General features: G+C 51.1%; 1 protein-coding gene across 1 annotated transcript in view; it reads left to right on the top strand.

Annotated features, from left to right (window-relative positions):
* The window catches only part of PLEKHD1 (pleckstrin homology and coiled-coil domain containing D1), a 30,918-nt gene extending 24,783 nt beyond the window's left edge, over window positions 1–6,135 (top strand). Inside the window, exons 8-13 of the mRNA XM_039240747.1 lie at window positions 136–229; window positions 1,866–2,044; window positions 2,584–2,716; window positions 3,080–3,224; window positions 3,616–3,765; window positions 4,041–6,135. Of these exons, the coding sequence (XP_039096678.1) occupies window positions 136–229; window positions 1,866–2,044; window positions 2,584–2,716; window positions 3,080–3,224; window positions 3,616–3,765; window positions 4,041–4,210 (871 nt within the window). The 3' untranslated portion in view covers window positions 4,211–6,135. The remainder of the gene's footprint in view (window positions 1–135; window positions 230–1,865; window positions 2,045–2,583; window positions 2,717–3,079; window positions 3,225–3,615; window positions 3,766–4,040) is intronic.
* The last annotated feature ends 11,764 nt before the right edge of the window (window positions 6,136–17,899 follow it).

Raw genomic sequence — 17,899 nt, 5'->3', positions numbered from 1 at the left:
CCCTGCCATGCAGAGAGGGGCTGGCCTTCCAAGGACCCCTCCGAGCCATGTCGGGAGGCAAAGCAGAAGCATTTCTGTGTGCGGAGGGGATTGGGAGGGGTGGGCACTGCCATACCCAGCCCTCTGTCCCCACAGGGAGCTAGAACTGACTGCAAGATGCCTCAAGGGTGTGGAGCAAGAGAAAAAGGAGCTGAGGCACCTTACGGAGTCCTTGCAGCAGACGCTGGAGGTGAGGGGCCGCTGACGGGCTGGTGGACCTGGAGGCAGGCTGGTTGGTCGGGCCACGTGATACTGTTTTGCCAATAGCGCTTCCCCCAGAGGGTTCTCCTTCTCCTAAAGGAGAATGGAGCACGATGGGGTGCTGATCTAAAAGGTCTCTTCTCTGTGGACCAGAGAGCACGGGAGGCCTGAAGCAGGAGCCAGGGGAGCAAATTCAAGTTTGCCTTTCTATGACTGTGCCCTTGGGAAATCCACCTTCTGCAGTGTTTATATTTTTATACCACATGGAGGACTGATTAGGGTGGGTGGCGGGACCACCCACTTCTTCCTTCTGGTGGCTCCTTCACTTAGCTGCTACTGGGTGAAATTGAGCATGAAGGGAAATCAACTGTATGTGCCCTGCATTTGATACCCCAGAAACTGTGAGGTGGAGAGAGGTGGTGGCAAGTGTCAAGGACAAAGTGCAAACTGTTTCCCAGCCCCTCCTCTCCGACTTCTCCTGAGTTGCCCCTCTGCCCCTGACCCCTACTCCAAACCCCTGAGCTCATGTGCCCAGATGAGGCCAACCTCTCAGACTCTCCATTTTTTTATGTTTTTTTTTTTTTTCTGAGAGAGAGACAGAAACAGAGACAGAGACAGCATGAACAGGGAAGGGTCAGAGAGAGAAGGAGATACAGAATCTGAAAAAGGCTCCAGGCTCTGAGCTAGCTGTCAGCACAGAGCCCGATGCGGATCTCAAACCCACAAACCATGAGATCATGACCTGAGCCGAAGTCGGACGCTTAACCGACTGAGCCACCCAGGTGCCCCCAGACTCTCCATTTTTGCCCTTGCGATTCCTTCTACACAGAATGTTCTTTCACCTCTTCTCTGACTGGAGACCTCATCCGTCCTACGAAGACTCAACTCCAACAGAACCAGAGCCAAGCTTTCCTGACTCTTCTAGGCAAGGGTTTGCTGTGAGCTCTAGGCCCTGGCAGCCCTTTGCATGTCTGTTATAGGTTGTGTTTTCCAAACAGTGAACTTCGCTAGACTGGGTGTTCAGGTGTCTCCCAGGCCAGCCCAGCCCCTAGCGGGAGGCTGGCAGATCACTAATGTTTACTGAATTCATGAATTGCCTTGAGGGCTGCAAGCATTTCTATTCTCTCTCCACTGACTGGAGGCTTAGTCTGTGCTGCCTTTACTTGTTTATCTTTCCATCTCACATCATGAGAGATGGTTCTCATGGAGACTTTCAACTCTAGAATTTCTGGGTAATGCAAGACCCCAGCCTGATAACTGGGGAGGACATCTACATCTTTTGAGTGTTTTTCATATGAGGCCAACACACTCCCTCACTCAGCCCTGGAGGAGTAAAGACCCCAGAAGACCATGGTGCCCTTGGACCCTGGTTTTAGTAGGTACCACTTCCACTGGAAGCTGCATTGGGCTCCTCCCTGAGTCCTTCGAAGGAGGAGTAACCTTGCCTCTTTGTGAGGAAGGTGATCTTGGTCAGCCTTTTACCTCCAGGGAAGGAGGAAGAGATTTCAGATGTCTCTTATAGAAGGAATGAGGGCATCATTCCTTGAAACTGAAAGGCAGGTGAGGGCAGCCATGTTGGAAAACCCAAACTAGGCGCTTTCTCTTCTTCCATCCCTCCATGCCAGGAACTCTCCATAGAGAAGAAGAAAACCCTGGCAATGCTGGAGGAGAATGAGAACCAGCTGCAGACCCTGGCCAATCAGAGCGAGCAGCCCCCACCCAATGGGGGTCTTCATAGCAACCTGAGGCAGATAGAAGAGAAGATGCAGCAGCTCTTGGAGGAGAAGCTCCTGGCTGAGAAGCGGTAAGGGGACCTTCAACCCCTGAGTCCAGTTTGATCACTTTTCTTGAACTTCACATCCAGAGTCTTGGGTTCTAGCTGCTGTTGACCAGACAGGTCACTTACTTCCTTTTGCCTAGGACTCAGTTTCCCCACCAGGCAAATGGGAAAAAAAACTTTGGCTATCTAGAGCCAACTTGATCCTTATTTCTTGCACTGATGAACCATACAGACAGTCATTAGGTTGGTCTCACAATGCTTGTGGCAGGCGGGGCAAGTCCTTGAGACCCCTTTGTGCAAATGAGGAAACTGAGCCTCGGAGGGTTTATAGGACTTTCCTGAGGTCACAGAACTAGCAAGACCTGGACCCAAGACTCCAGTCTTCAGACGGGGGGTGGGGTGGGGGGGCTCTCCTCACCTACCACGCCACCCCCTCTCATCCACTGGGTGACAGAACCCAGAAAGTTCTGGGTCTCATGGTTTCTCCAGAGAGGTCTCCAGGAGGGGCTGCCCTCCCACTGGTAAGGCCCGTTGGCCAGTGAGCACCTCTTCTGCCCGAGCAGGATGAAGGAGAACGAAGAGCGCTCTCGGGCCCTGGAGGAGGAGCGCGAGTTCTATTCGAGCCAGTCCCAGGCGCTCCAGAACTCGCTGCAGGAGCTGACGGCAGAGAAGCAGCAGGCCGAGCGGGAGCTCAAGGTGCTGGCCTGGGCCTGCTGGGGGCAGCCTGTGCTGGTGGACCTTCCCTCACATCCCTTACCGGGCAGCTACCTGAATGATCTCTGCCAACCTGACTCGCCAGGGGCGGGCGATGGAGCCACCGTTTGGGGAAGCAGTGAGCCAGCTGCTTGGGTGGAAAGCATCATTGGTAGACACTGGCCAGGTGCAGGGGCCGAGTCCAGGCCACCTGGTCAAGGGCGCAAGACGCAAGGCAAGATATGCTAACTTCCATCCGAGTCCGGAGGCCAGAAAGCCCTCTTGAGCCAGGGGTGATCAGGGGAGAGTCCAGGGTGATGGCAGCTGCTCCCCAGGACCGCAGTTCTCTCTTCCCTCTCCCCACAGGCTGAGGTGAAGGTCCGCATGGACCTGGAGAGGCGTCTGCGGGAGGCAGAGGGGGCCTTGAGGAGTCTGGAACAAGGGCTTAACTCCAAGGTGCGGAACAAGGAAAAGGAGGAGAGGATGCGGGCTGACGTGAGCCATCTGAAAAGTAAGCCCCGGCCCCGGAGGCCAGCCCCCAGCCCTAGGGCTCAGCCCCTGCGGGAGTGCAGACCCGGCGGAGCCCGGGACGGGGACGGGGCCTGTGTGCGTTGGGTGATCCACGGAGTGGGACGGAGTTTCTTTCCCAGACTCCCGCCGCCTGCTGGTCTCCAGCGCGGCTTCCTCTGGGCTGTAGCCTCGGCGTGGGGCGTGGCGCGGAGTCCCGCCCCTTCGTCAGGGGGCGGTGCCCGGTGGGCGTATTTCCCGCTGGCGGCGGGGCGGGGCGGGGCGGGGCGGGGCGCGGGGTCCCGCCCCTTGGCTGGGGGCTGTGCCGGGTGGGCGTATTTCCCGCCGGCGGCGGGGGCGGAGGCGGGAAGGACGCAGCGGGACTGCGCGCACAGGGTTCTTCGAGGAGTGCATCCGGAACGCGGAGCTGGAGGCCAAGATGCCGGTCATCATGAAGAATTCCGTGTACATCCACAAGGCGGCCACTCGCCGCATCAAGAGCTGCCGCTTCCACCGGCGCCGGTCCAGCACCTCCTGGAATGACAGTGAGTGTGGCCGTCCGCGTGCTCTCCTGGGGTGGGGATGGTCAGAGGCAGTGGGTGAAGGCGGGAAGAGAGGAGGAGGGGGCGCCGGGAAGGGCACTGGCTCCACCAACCTCGAGCTCCTCCCAGGGTTAGGGGAGCAGGTGGGTGCGAAGCGGCTGGGAGAAGCACAGCAGCCCGCCGGAGGGGGACACGTGGCGCGAGGGAAGCGGGCTCGGGTTGGGGCCCAGGCCAAGCCTTAGGGGAGGGAGGGCCGCTCACGGCAGCCATCTCCCCAGTGAAGCCGTCCCAGTCTTTCATGACCTCCCAACTGGATGCCAACAACATGGAGGAGCTAAAGGAAGTGGCCAAGAGGCTCAGCCGCGACCAGCGCTTCCGAGAATCCATCTACCACATCATGGCAAACCAGCCAGGAGCGCCCTCGGCGGTTCCCCGGGGTGGGAAGTGATGGGCGCTCCTCCCCTGCCTCCCGGGTCTTTTTGCAGTGGATAGGAGCCAGAGGAGGTGGCAGGGGGAGGTCTGGCTCTACCTGGCACCTCTCTGCTCCACCTGGGGGCCAGCCTCACCCTCATAGGACAGGGATGGCACCTCCCTCACCCCCACCTAGAAACCTAGTTGGGTTTACATCAGGCCCAAGTTGGGTGCTGCCTGGTGTCACCTGGTGCTCACCTGGTGAGGCGAGGAGGAGCCTGGTTGCACGTGAAGACATTTTGGTTGGGGAGTGGGGTGGGCAGGGCCCATAGCCCTCACCTGTGCCCACTACACCTCCCTGTGATGTTGCCTCCCTGTCTTCATGTATAAAGGGATCCGCTCCTTGATACCTGCTCCCCGCTGAGATTCCTAGCTCTTTCTTTGCTTCTGAGACCCATAGACATCCCTCAGCCAAGGCCCCTTACTTTTACTACATCGTGGGGCAGGGAAGAGAGGGACCTCACACTGTAACGTTTGGGTTTGTGGCATACCACACTTAGGCCACGGCGTCTCATTCCTGAGGTTGGGCCCTGGCTGAGGGGCTACCCACTCACTCCCTTCCTCAGGTGAGCTCACCCACCTGCAGCTTCAGCACCCTTTGAGGGTGGTGTGACCCCACCCTCTCCCTCCCATATCCCTCCTGTCTGTGTACCCAGGGCCCTTGGCCCTGGCTGGGATCTGCGGCCAGCAGCGATTCTGAGGGCTCTCCCAGAGGATGAGTAGTAAGTTCAGGGGATGGATCGAGGTGGCCCTGGCTCCTGCATTGTCCGCTCCTAGGAGGGTAGGGAGACTTCTGCCTGGGCTGTGGTGGCCCTGTTGCTCCGTGGGATCACACATATCTCCCTCTGAGCGGCCCCTGCTTTAGCCACCTTGCTGCCTCCTCTCCCTGCAGAGGCTTTATCCAGTGAAGCAATGTGACTCTGGAAGATGGGGGGCCTGGACCTACAATAATGCCAGTAGCCATTGGTTGGCGCCGTGTCGTCCGTAGGTGGTCTGTGGGGTTGTGTCCCTCACCCACAGTCGGTTCTGCTCTTCTCCTCCTGGCCACATGTTCCAAAGCTGCCTAAATCCATTGGGCTCTCCAGAAAAGGGGGTCTGCCTGGGATGAGGGTGCTCATGGACACTGGTGGTATTAAAGGCATTGATTCTCTGCTGCTTGACAAACAGAGCGAGGTACCCAGGCCGGAGATGGCTGCAGGGCAAACCCCAGCAGAGGTGCTGGCCTCCCGCTCAAAATACATGCGTGTCTACTGGCCTTGTAGCCCAGACAGGACTGGGGTGCCCTGCTCTGTGCTCAAGGCTGCCTGGTGAAGCTAAGGGAGACTCAGTTCAAGTCCTGGGTGGGCTGTGATGGCTTTAGCCAATCTCTGTGGAATCTGGGTGGAGACAGGGGCAGAGGCACTTGGAAACAGTGCATCGGAAAAGGAAGAGCCTGAAAATAAAAACTTTGAACACATAGGAACGTGCATAAACGTGGGACTCATTTATCTGACATGTATACAGGGTGGACTTTGAAATGAAGATGTATATAATCCAGATTACCATTTTATTTTTTTGTTTGTAAAGGAATTAGGTTAATCATGGTTTGCTCTTGGAGAAAGATCTTTTGGAAATTTTCAAATGCATTTTTTTTCCTCCCAGGCCAGCTATTAACCAGAAAGGAAAGTGCTTTTCCATGCACATTTCACCAATCCCTAGTTTCATTCCTCACATTTGACCCTGTACTTTCCATGCCTTGGGCAAGTCTGGGTTATCTTTGACAAACTGATCAGTCCCTAAGTATTTATTTGTACCTAACACTGTAAATAGAAAAAGAAACAACTCTATATGAAAATATATCACAGTGGAAATTACTTACTGGAAATGTATTGGTCTGATTTTTTTAAAAAATAAAACTCTTATTCCTTGGCCAATTAAATCTTTCCTGCAGTAGAGCTTGTAGTGTGGTGGTTGCTAGAGAGATGTTGCCCCCTGCAGGTCAAATGTGGCATTATGCAGTTCCCTGCGTGTAGTCTTGATAAGCAAGCACGTTTCCCTACATAGGAGGAAATACTACCCTTTGCTGCATCTCCTGGGAGTGGCTTCTTAATATTAACTGAAAAATCTGTCTTCCCACCCTGAGGTCCTGGCTGTTCCCATGTAACAAGGACTGTCAGGTGAATTTTGTTCTGATTTGAGCCCTGACCAAAGGGAGTAGATTACACGAATGGGAATAGCCTCAGGGAGGCAAAGGACACCTAGTTTTGTGACTTGCTGGTATCATTATCCCCACTGGAAATTGACAGTATGCCTTCTCTGAAGAGGAGAAGTTTATGCTTTTGCTTTGTAACCACAGAAGAGAGAGTAAGAAATGGAGCAAGAAATGGTAATGACTGGATTCTCCTCCTATTTGGTATATTTCCTCACTGTGGATGGATGATCTGTTATTGTGCCCAGGACTGTCCTGGTTTTGTATTGTTTCCCAGCATAATTATTAGTGACTCCCTTTCTGTTGTCCCCAGTGTCCCAGTTTGTGTGATAGTTTTGTGGTCATACTGGTTATAAGGCTGTTCCCCAACAGTATGTTAATTGGCAGGGTAAGAGATCTGTAAAATACTCAGGTCCGACCCACTGGCCAGCTCCCACCTCCTGGGAAGGATCTGCTGCCTATATTTGTCTCTGGAGAGATGTGACTGTTACCTCCCCACCCCCATCCTCTCCCACCCACCTCACCATGACCTGGGCAGCCTGTGGGTGATTAAGGTATCATCTGAGTAAAATTTGGAGCACACAGTAAATGATGATGGTGGAACTGACTTGCTCAAGTCTTGGGGAGCCAGCCTGTGTCAGATTTGGGCTAACTCGAAGACAGTCATTAAATCCACCAAACAAAGGGGCTGCCCTGGAGCCCTCAGATAAAGGCCAGCAGCCCCTGGGGGATATTCTGCTTCTGTGATGAGCCAGGATGGGACTGCTCAGACCCCCAGGCTGCTGCAAGGGCTCCCCAAATTTAGAAACCTTATGGCTTTGACTACTGGGGAGAAAGCTACTGACTTTTATTTCACCCACCCCTGATGAGCAAGGGGCAAAGGGTGTTCGGCTTTGCTTCTGGGTGACACTCTGATCAGGCAGAGAAATTGAGTTGAGACAGGTTGCTCTAAGGCCGGAGGCTCGGGGCACCTGGGTGGCTCAAGTAGTTAAGCATCTGACTTTGGCTCAGGTCATGATTGCATGGTATGTGAGTCAGGCATCGAGCTCTGTGCTGACAGCTCAGAGCCTGGAACCTGCTTCGGATTCTGTGTCTCCCTCTCTCTCTGCCTTTCCCCTGTTCACACTCTGTCTCTCTCTCTCTCAAAAATAAATACACATTTAAAAAAAAAATGAAAAGGCAGGAGGCTCCATCTTAGGCTCCAGGAGATTGCAGAAGCCAGAGCCAGCTGATAGCATATTTGGGGGTCATTCTCTTCACTCTGCCTTGCTTCCCCTAAAGGATCTAGTCCTTGCCTCTGGACAGAGGGTCCTGCTATGAACAGATTCCACCTGTCCTGTTATCCTGGCAAAAACTGTGGCTGGTGGGCCTTGGAGTGTCGCTGACCACAGGAGAAACTTTCCTCTGGGAACCTGTCCCACAGGCTGCTTGCTGCTGGGGGTGGGAGTGGGGGTCTCCAAAAGTGAAAGGTCAGGTCTCCGCTCTGAAGTCACTATTTAAAATGGTTTTTTATATGTATATATTTTTAATAAGTAGGAGAGAAATCTCACGAGGCTGCTCAGAGCCCTTGTGAGTTCTCAAGCTCCGTGAACTGGGAACCTGCAGCCTCAGAGTCAACAGAAGCATGGCTGCCACTACCAGCACTGATCAGAAAACACAGTTCTTGGGGAGGGATGGTGTTCTGGCTCATGCTGCCCTCCATCCCATGCCATTGTCAGATGCTTTTAGTGTTGAGATGAGAACAGGAAAGAGAACTCATTTATCATCCCAAAGAAAAGGCAATTGTGACTAATTAGTCACTTGGAAGGCCATCCTGGGAAAGGAAAGATGTCTATTCTCATGTTCATCCTGGTGTCTGAGACCATCTGTCAGCATCCCTTCTCTCCATCTTCATTCAACAGATATTTATTGTGATTCCCCTGCATGAAGTCAGGTACTTAACCTGTGCACGTATTATCTCTATTATTTACCGTTCATTTTTTCATTGTAAAATAGACATAACATAAAAGTTACCATGTTGACCATTTTTTTTAACTTTATTTGTTTTGAGAGAGAGAGAGAGAACGTGCGTGCTGAAGGGGCAGAGAGAGAGGGAGAGAGAGAGAATCCCAAGCAGGCTCTGCACTGTTAGCAGGCTCTGCACTGACAGCGAGGAGCCTGATATGGGGCTCGAACTCACAAACCATAAGATCATGACCTGAGCTGAAATCAAGAGTCGGTTGCTCAACCAACTGAGCCACCCAGGTGTCCCCCATTTTGACCATTTTTAAGTGTATAGTTCAAACGTGTTAAGTGTATTCACATAGCTGTGCAACCAGTCTCCGGGACTTTTCATCTTGCAAAGCTCAAACTCTGTGCCTTCAACAACTCCCTGTTTCATCCTCCCCTCCACCCCACCCCCCGCCCTGCCCCTGCAACTACCCTTGTACTTTCTGCCTCTATGAATTTGACTATGTTAGATACCTCACAAAAGTGGGATCATACAGTATTTATTGTTTTGTGACTGTCTTATCTCACTTAGCATTACTGTCCCCGAGATCCACTCACAGTGTAACATATATCAGAATGTCATTCCTTTTTAAGGCTGCATTATATCCTATCACTCACTTTTAAAACAGAACAATGGATTGAAATCTTATTTTTCTGATAAACTGTTGGCCAATGATGAGGGTCCTGACTGTCCTAAAGGTTAAGAGAGTCGCAGCTGAGGGATGGTTGAGTCCCTGCGCTCCCCCCCCCGCAGGTAGCTCCTCACAATGGTATGGAAAGACGCTTTGGAATTCACTTCCTCCTTCTTCCCAGCAGATGGCAGCATGCCCTGAGCTGGGCCTGCAAAATCTGGTGGGACCGTCAGCTAAGCCTCCCTGAGAAGGGGGAGGGCTTTGTGACACATCTCGCATTCTGCATTATTGGTGATGAATCTCCCAGTTGTTCTCCCCTTTAAGATAGGAAACAAAAGTGGGGCGCCTGGGTGGCTTAGTCGGTTAAGCGTCCGACTTTCGCTTGGGTCATGATCTCGCGGTTCGTGGGTTCGAGCCCCGCGTCGGGCTCTGTGCTGACTGCCAGCTCGGAGCCTGGAGCCTGTTTCAGTCTGTGGCTCCCTCCCTCTCTCTGACCCTCCCCTGCTCACGCTGTGTCTCTCTCTCCTAGAAATAAAAAAAAAAAAAAAAAAAAAAAGATAGGAAACAAAAGTTTCCGCTTCAGCCATCATTTATTAAATCTGTAATACATCATGTGCTTTCACATGGATTTCTCCTTTTTGTCTTCACAGCAGCCCTCTCTTTGAAACCCACAGAGGCTAAGGAAGTTTTGCCCAAGGTCACACAGCTTCTAAGTGGAGGTTTAGGCATTTGAGTTCATGGGCAGTGTTCTTTCTAGCGTATGTCAAGATGTAATTTATTATATGTAAATATGTAAATAATCACATGTAAATTATTTTTAGTGGGTTTTTTCCTTTCTTCTTTTCCCCCTTCCTTCCTTCCATTTCTTTTTCTTTTTTTAAATATATTTTTTAGTTTTTTTTTTTTTTTTTTTTTTTGAGAGAGAGTAAGAGTGAGCAGGGCAGGGGCAGATAGACGGAGAGAGAGACCTAAGCAGACTCTCTACTGTCAATGTGGACCCCGATGTGGGGCTTCAACCCATGAACCATGAGATTATGACCTCAACCAAAACCAAGAGTCGGATGCTTAACTGATTGAGCCACCCAGGCGCCCCTCTTCCTTCTTTCCTTCAGCAAATATACTGAGCTCCTCTGTGTTCTAGACCCCTAAGTCTACACTCAGATCTCTTTCATTATAGGTTCTTAAGTGTTTGACCCAGCTGCTTGGTAATAAACAGTTTCCCAGAATTTTTCCATTCTGAAGGTCTGGTTGGCCAAACACAGGAGGCCCTGAGGGTTGGAGTTTCTTATCCTAAGAACTTTGTAAAATAACCAGGCCTTTGCTTGTCGCCTCCAACCACTTCTAGGCTGGCAGTCTCCCCTTTGCCCTCCCCCACGCTCCCCAGTCCAGTGTCCTCTGGAGCAGAAGCATCCTCCCTGGGATGCAGAGGCAGCCAGTGGGAAGCCCCTGGGCTGGGATTCTAGAGGCCTGGATGGTCCTATAGAACCAGTGGTTCATCCTAAGAAAGGGGCAAGCCATTCTATCTCCCGTTCATACGATGAGGCTGTGGAATTAGATGCTCTCAAAACCCTCCTGTAATTCCAGGGATCACGTTTTCTGCCAGGGATTGCCGTAGGCATGGGCATGTGACCCAGGGTGGCTGATGAGATGAGAGATTGGCCGGATACAGGTTGTTCCACCTTTAGAGGCATAGGGAAGATATAATCCCTTTTTGTCCACTGGACATTTGTGGTCTGAATATGCGCTCTAGAAATAAGGCAGGCAACTTGTGACCATGAGACTTGGTACTTACTGAGTCATCACTGAGTTAATCAGTACTAGATCTGTCCTATTTCAGGACTTCTTTTTATGTGTTCTAATTTATCTTTCATTATTATGTAGGCCTTTTTTTTCTTTTGTAAATTTTAGAGACAGCATGAGTAGGGGAGAGGGACACAAGGAGAGAGGGAGAGAATCTTAAGCAGGCTCCACACTCAGCACGGATCCTGAGGTGGGGCTTGATCCCACGACCCTGGGATTATGACTTGAGTCAAAATCAAGAGTCAGAAGCTCAACTGGCTGAGCCACCTATGTGTCCCTGAAATCGGGATATATTTTTTTAAAAACATTTTTCATTTTTGAGAGACAGAGTGTGAGTTGGGGAGGGGCAAAGAGAGGGGGAGACACAGAATCTGAAGCAGGCTCCAGGCTCTGAGCTGGCAGCACAGAGCCTGATGCAGGGCTCGAACCCACAAATGGTGAGATCATGGCCTGAGCCAAAGTCAGATGCATAATGGACTGAGCCACCCAGGTGCCCTGGGATATATTTTAAATTGATAGCATCTCATTATGGCTGCTGACCACAAGGTGATCTCAGTGAGGTTGTCATCGCCTTTGCAGACAGCAGACATACCATCATCAAAATGTGTAGACTGTGTGTCAATAGTTTGGTGGAAGAAAATCCCAAAATACTCACGGAACATGCTTTTTTTTTAAATAAATAAATAAATAAAGTTTATTTTATCTATTTTGAGAGAGAGAGATCTCACGAACTGTGAGATCATGACCAGAGCATAAATCAAGAGTTGGCCGCTTGACTGACTGAGCATGTTCCAGAGTGTTCTTTTTTTTTTTAATTTTTTAAAACACTTATTCATTTTTGAGAGACAGAAAGAGGCAGACCATGAGCTGGGGAGGGGCAGAGAGAGAGGGAGATACAGAATCTGAAGCAGGCTCCAGGCTCTGAGCTGTCAGCACAGAGCCCAATGTGGGGTTCAAACTCAGTGAACATGGCATCCCACAGAGCATGCTTTTAATAAATAAGGGTCATGAGGCATATGGGTGGCTCAGTCAGTTAAGCGTACGACTTCAGCTCAGGTCAGATCTCACGGTTTGTGGGCTGAAGTCCTGCCTCGGGCTCTGTGCTGACAGCTCAGAGCCTGGAGCCTGTTTCAGATTCTGTGTCTCCCTCTCTCTCTGCCCCTCATGCTCTGCTCCCTCCCCCACTCATGCTCTGTCTCTCTCTGTCTCAAAAATAAATAAACTATAAAAAATTTAAAATAAATAAGGGTCATGTGTTGTGGGGGAGGTGGTGAATCTGATATGTTTGGGGGCACACGTGATGCCGCTAGATCCACAGAATTGTACAGGTAGCTGCAGAGCGCAGAACATATGACACTTAGTTCTTTTATGGATTCTTTTAAGAAATGCTGCATCATCAAGACGCTTGATGCCTCAGAGGATAGCAGCATGTGAAAAAAGATGGTCGTTGTGATTCTCAGTCAAAGAGAGAGGTGTCAGATTTGGAATGAGAAGAAACTATAGAAATACTTTAGTCCATTATCTCACTTCTATTTCCCATTTTTTATGCAGAAGAGTGATTTATGACGAAAACCTACGACTCATCCAATCTAAAGGAACTTTTTGAATAAGTATAAAATAAAAAGTCTGAGTGAAAGCATAGTGTCATAATTTAATTGGCAGCATTTTCAATTTCTTAGTGGTTTATAAAATTATGGTATGCCTTATACTCAATGATGTCTTCAATTGGATACTATGTAATGTGTGCCAAGCTCTGTCCTGTGCCAGGGAGATGATAGTGAGCAAGAGTCACAAGCCTGGTTATTCAGTTACATTGTGGAGAGTCCTTTAGATGTCACTCAGGGATCTATAGGACAGCCACTTTTCACTAATCAGCTGGAGGCTTCCAAGGTTGCCCTGGGGTTATAGTCTCCAGCAATCCATAGGAATTTCCATTGTGCCTGGAAGTAGCCCGGAGCACCTCTGTTCTCATTTAATTGGCGGACACTCAGTCACATGGCCTCCTCCCCTGCAGGGGCGTCTGGGAAATGTAGTCTGGCCGAGCACCCAGGGTAAAAGGTGACTATGGGTGCTAACGAGCAGCCAGCAGTCTTGCTGTATACTTGCACAACACAGTGGAAACTGTGGAAGAGTCCCAGCAGCCCACAGCCTCCCCAAAGGAAACAAAACCATCCACCTGCCTGTCCTGCTATTTTGTTTCCGGGGACGCTGCCCTGAACATCAGGCATATCACCGGATAGGAAGATGCTCATGACTCAGAATATTAGCCCCACTGGGAACCAGTGTTTGGTAGACCTAGTGGCCCACGGGGGCTAAGAAGGTTAAAGGAGTTGGTGGTGCTTATCCTAAACCATGAATTTCTGCCTGAGATCTTTCCTGGGCAGAAGAGACTTTTGGGGAGTGCCTGTAAAGCCCAATCACCTTGCCCTGCCAGTTCTGCCTATCTTCCTGCTCGGGGTGGTGGATTGGGAGGGGGCGCTGGTGGAGACTGGCTTGTTTGCTCGGTAGAATCTGTGCTAGGGACCAGGAATGCACGGCTCCAGCCTCCAGGGTACAGAACAGAGCAATGGTGCAGAGGCAATCGGGAGTCCTGTACAGGAGTCTGGATTTTACCTATTACATGCTGTGTGACTTAGGCAGATTACTTAACACTTCTGGGCCTTGGATCTCTCTGTTGTAAATGTACACTCCTCAGGCGTAAATGTAGCGGTCACGCTTGCCCTTACGACCTCACAGCTTGTAGAGAGGACCCAGAGAGCTGAAGTAAGGGAGAGCTCTGTGAACTGTAAAGCTTCATACAAACACTGTATCCTTTGACAAGAGAACACAGGGTCTGCACTGCGTGAATGCTGCCTGAGTGAGTGAGAGTGGTCTTGCTCATGCTCACTGCATCCAATGGGACATTTCTTTTTTTTTTTTTTTTTTTTTTTATTTCTAGGAGAGAGAGAGAGAGAGTGTGTGTGAGCAGGGGAGGGTCAGAGAGAGAGGGTGATACAGACTCTGAAACAGGCTCCAGGCTCTGAGCTGGCAGTCAGCACAGAGCCTTACGCGGGGCTCGAACCCACGAACCGCGAGATCATGACCCAAGCGAAAGTCAGACACTCAACCGACTAAGCCACCCAGGCGCCCCCCAATGGGACATTTCTAAGCCACTTGCTTGAAAGCCTCTCCCTCTCCTTACACACACACACACACACACACACACACACACACACACACACACACGGAGCAAGCTTGTTCTATTTGATATTCAGGGTAAAGCCTGTAAGTCAGTGCTAAGGAACCAAGGTCTAATATTGGGGGAAAAAACTCAGGAAAGGGAGGGACGCTGGGGTCATGGCTGCCTGTCACCTGAGTGGGAACTGAGTGCATTTTTTGTTGGCAGCAGCCCGGGCTGGCCGTGAGTGCCCGGAGGAGCCCATATGCCCAGTTTGGCGCAGCACACAACGTCGTCTCCCATCTCAGGCCAGCTTTGTGGGCTGGCTCCATTCCGTCTCTACCTCCCTTCAACGTGAACCATTTCTGTCATTCTCAGAGTTCTGTGGCATATTCCTGAGTTCCTGGGCCTTTTAAGCCCGGCTGTCTCCTCTTGCTTCTCTAACATTTCCCAGATGCACAGAGTTTGGGAGCAGGATACATTCTCTCCATTTTAGAGCTATGCGGATCCAGATACAGGGGGGAGGAATTTCTTCAGATGCGGCTGGAAAAGAGGACAGGAGGCAGCTGAGAAGAATTCAGCTGCAAAGACGGAGGGCCCACCAGGACACTACTTGTCGCCATGAAAGAACGTGTTGGCTCATGAGGCTGGGAAGGACTCTGACTCAGGGTATTAGCTGCAGGGACCGGGCCTCGGGGCTTAGAACTGGAGACCTCGGGGATGTCAGTCCTCTCTCTGCGTGTCGTTGCTTCTCTCTGTGTGTCCACCTGGCTCTGCCCCACTGCAAACATCCAGGAGAAGACCTGACCACTGGCAGCCCCGGCTTGGCCAGAGGAGAGAGAGAGCTCCTTTCCTGAGGTCGCCTGTATTCATCCCGGGGAGGGAATAGGTCAGGTCGTGAGCCCAGTGCGCGGTTGAATCACTGCTGTGGGTGGGGAGGAAGCACCTGCTCCTACCCAGGCAATCCCCCAGTACAGAGAGGGGTGGGAAGACTATGTGCAGAGGATAGGCGTGCAGGGTGTGTGTGTGTGTGTGTGTGTGTGTGTGTGTAAGTGCCACCTGCCAGGACTGTGACATCCTGGGGTGAACAATGTTGAGGAGCAGCAGGGGCAGCAGATCGACATCCCTCCTCGGCTCTAGTGGCTTCCTGAAGGCGGGTCAGCAACGGTTGTCATGGCAACAGCCTGCTGGGAGGATCTCAAGGAAAACACGGAGGCTGGAGTGTTTTGAATATTTGCCTATAAATGAGTCCCTCTCTTGCCAAGAGCCACAGAAAGACAAAGCCCAGCTTTGTGGGTCATTTCAGCCTGAGTAGAGTGGTCGGCAAAGGTACAGGTGGAGTCAAGTTTGAGTTTCCCTCCCAGCTGGAGGAGGATGCCAGGAGCCTGACTGGAGGAGGCTCTAGGACTCTTCTGAAACAAACATACAACCACCTACCAGATTGTCTACCATGGGGTATTGTTCCTCAAGGTGTCCCAAGGGTGTGTTTTGTTCCCAAAGAACACTTAGGCAGCCTGCAGACAGGGACTGATTTCAAACACAGTGTGCCCCTCCAGGGAGCAGCAGACGCCCTGCATAGACTCACTACCATCTCCAGTGCAGCAAGGGCTTGCTGAAGTGGGGACTGGCTGCCTCAACGAAAAGAACCACGGCTGTGAGGCTCCTTGCCATTGAGGTTCGCCTCCATTGGCTCAGCTTTCCCTCCAGGTACCCTGTGAGGAAATAGGGCCTTTACAGTTTGTATTTCACTTATTATTTTTGAGAGCGAGAGAGAGGGTACAAATGAGTGAGGGGCAGAGACAGACAGAGAGAGAGAGAGAGAGAGAGAGAGAGAAGCGGGTCTCACCTGAAGCAGGACTCAAATTCACCAACTGTGAGATCCTGACCTGAGCCAAAGTCAGATGCTTAACCAACTGAGCTACCCAGGCGCCCTACAATTTTCATTTTAAAGGTGAAGAAACAGGGGCACCTGGGTGGCTCAGTCTGTTAAGCGTCCGACCTGGGCTCAGGTCATGATCTCGCAGTTCGTGGATTCGAGCCCCACCTCGGGCTCTGCGCTGACAGCCAGCTCAGAGCCTGGAGCCGGCTTCAGATTCTGTATCTCCCTCTCTCTCTGACCCTCCACCGCTCTCTCTCTCTCTCTCTCTCTCTCTCTCTCTCTCTCTCAGAAATAAATGAAACATTAAAAAATAATTAAAAAAAAAAAGATGAAGAAACAGTGGTCCAAGAATGCTGGTTAGAAGAGAAACCTGAAACCCCACTCTGCCTAGCCTTGTCCACTCTCCTCTCCCATTCCTAAGGAATAGGATGATGTTCTTAGGCCTGATTGGGTCCCCTGGGAAGGAGGTAATGCTCTAGGCCTACGTGACAGGAAGGGGCGCCCCCTTGGACTCCTCTTCACACCCACAGACTTTCCTCCTTGAGTAAGCATGAAGGATGTGGAAGGAACCTCCTTTGCATGAATCTTGGACAGAAATTCTAGCTCACTTTTCCTGGCATGCTTTTTGTGGAACTCACCTTTCTTTACTATGGGAGTGTTAAGTCGTTCTGGGATTCAGGAGAAAAGAAAAATGGCTCCTTAAGTGAGCCCTCGGCCATTAGGGGCCCCTTACATGGGGCAGCCCAGTCTACCAGAGCAGGTACGCTTCAGTCATAGTTTGCATTGTGTCTGTCTTCTGTTGGCTTGAGGATGGAGAATAGGATGTCTCTAGCCAGGTCCCATTATCCTGTCACATCACACACCAGTGAATTACCCAAGGTCCTACTGACTTAAAGGTAGGACTGGAGCTGGAGCTCAGCCTTTGAACCCAAGTCCCCATCTCTTTCCTTCTATCCCTTCTAGTCTTGGGACAATGCCAAGTCAAAGCGGGCGATGGTCCTGCAGCCTTGGGCATTCCAGGAGGAGTTTTGCACATCAGTTCTGGGTTCCTGCTTGGGGTCACCCCTCCGTGGTGGATGAGTTCCATACTCAGGCGTTACATTCCTGCAGCTGCCCTGGGAGGCAGGGTGCCTGTCACCCGACAGCTCCCACAACTGGACTACAGCTCTTTCCCCAGAGCCTGATACCTGGCATGAGCTAAAGTCCTTGTTCTAAGATTGCTTGAAGGAGGACATCTGTTCTATATCTAACTTTCCTTCCCCCTCCTCTCCTTCCCTCCCTGTCCACCTTTCTTTTATACTTCCTTCCTTCCCCCCCTCCTCCCATCCGCTCACTCAAATTTAACCAGATGCAGCCTTGAGGCGTGCTATCTACTGTCTCCTGTAGATTAGAAAGCATCAGAAACCGAATACTTCCCGAGTTGAGAGCCATGCTGAATTATTCATAGACCAAGTCTATTGCAAGTTTCAGAGTGATTTTTATTCAAGGTTGAGGTTGTGAGGCTATAGGTGAAAGGATTAATGAACATGCCTAGCGTTCATGGGGGTTAGAAACACCACCCCAGGCATCAGCTCACAGTCTCCATCTCATGAGGCCCTGGGACAAGGACAGTGAACAGAAATGCTCTGTGTAGGAATTCACACAACCCTGGCCTTGGGTGGATGCAACCCTGTTCTCCCTGAATTCTGTGGATTGATGGATTAAACACACCAGCAGGTAGATGGGGCTTGCCCAACCTCTGCATCTGTGTGAATCCATCTTCCTGTTGGCTGGACCATCCGAAAGGGGACCAAGGTTCCCAGAGTTTCCTCACAGATGCACTGACTGGAAGTTGTGAGCTCCCTACCGAACTCAAAATGTTTGAGTACGTAATTATGCACAGTCGTCAAGCATACTGTGGGGGAGGGGGGTGTCCTGGTTTGGGGGGATTGGACTAGATGTCTGTGGATGATCATTCAACATTCAGGGATTGAGATCTCATCCTCATATCTGATTCTAGGATTCAACTTGATTCTTGGATT

This window comes from Hyaena hyaena, unplaced genomic scaffold, assembly GCF_003009895.1.
Source record: "Hyaena hyaena isolate Hyena2069 unplaced genomic scaffold, ASM300989v1 scaffold_179, whole genome shotgun sequence".
NCBI classification, from domain to species: Eukaryota; Metazoa; Chordata; class Mammalia; order Carnivora; family Hyaenidae; genus Hyaena; species Hyaena hyaena.
This window is presented reverse-complemented; position numbering and strand designations above follow the sequence as displayed.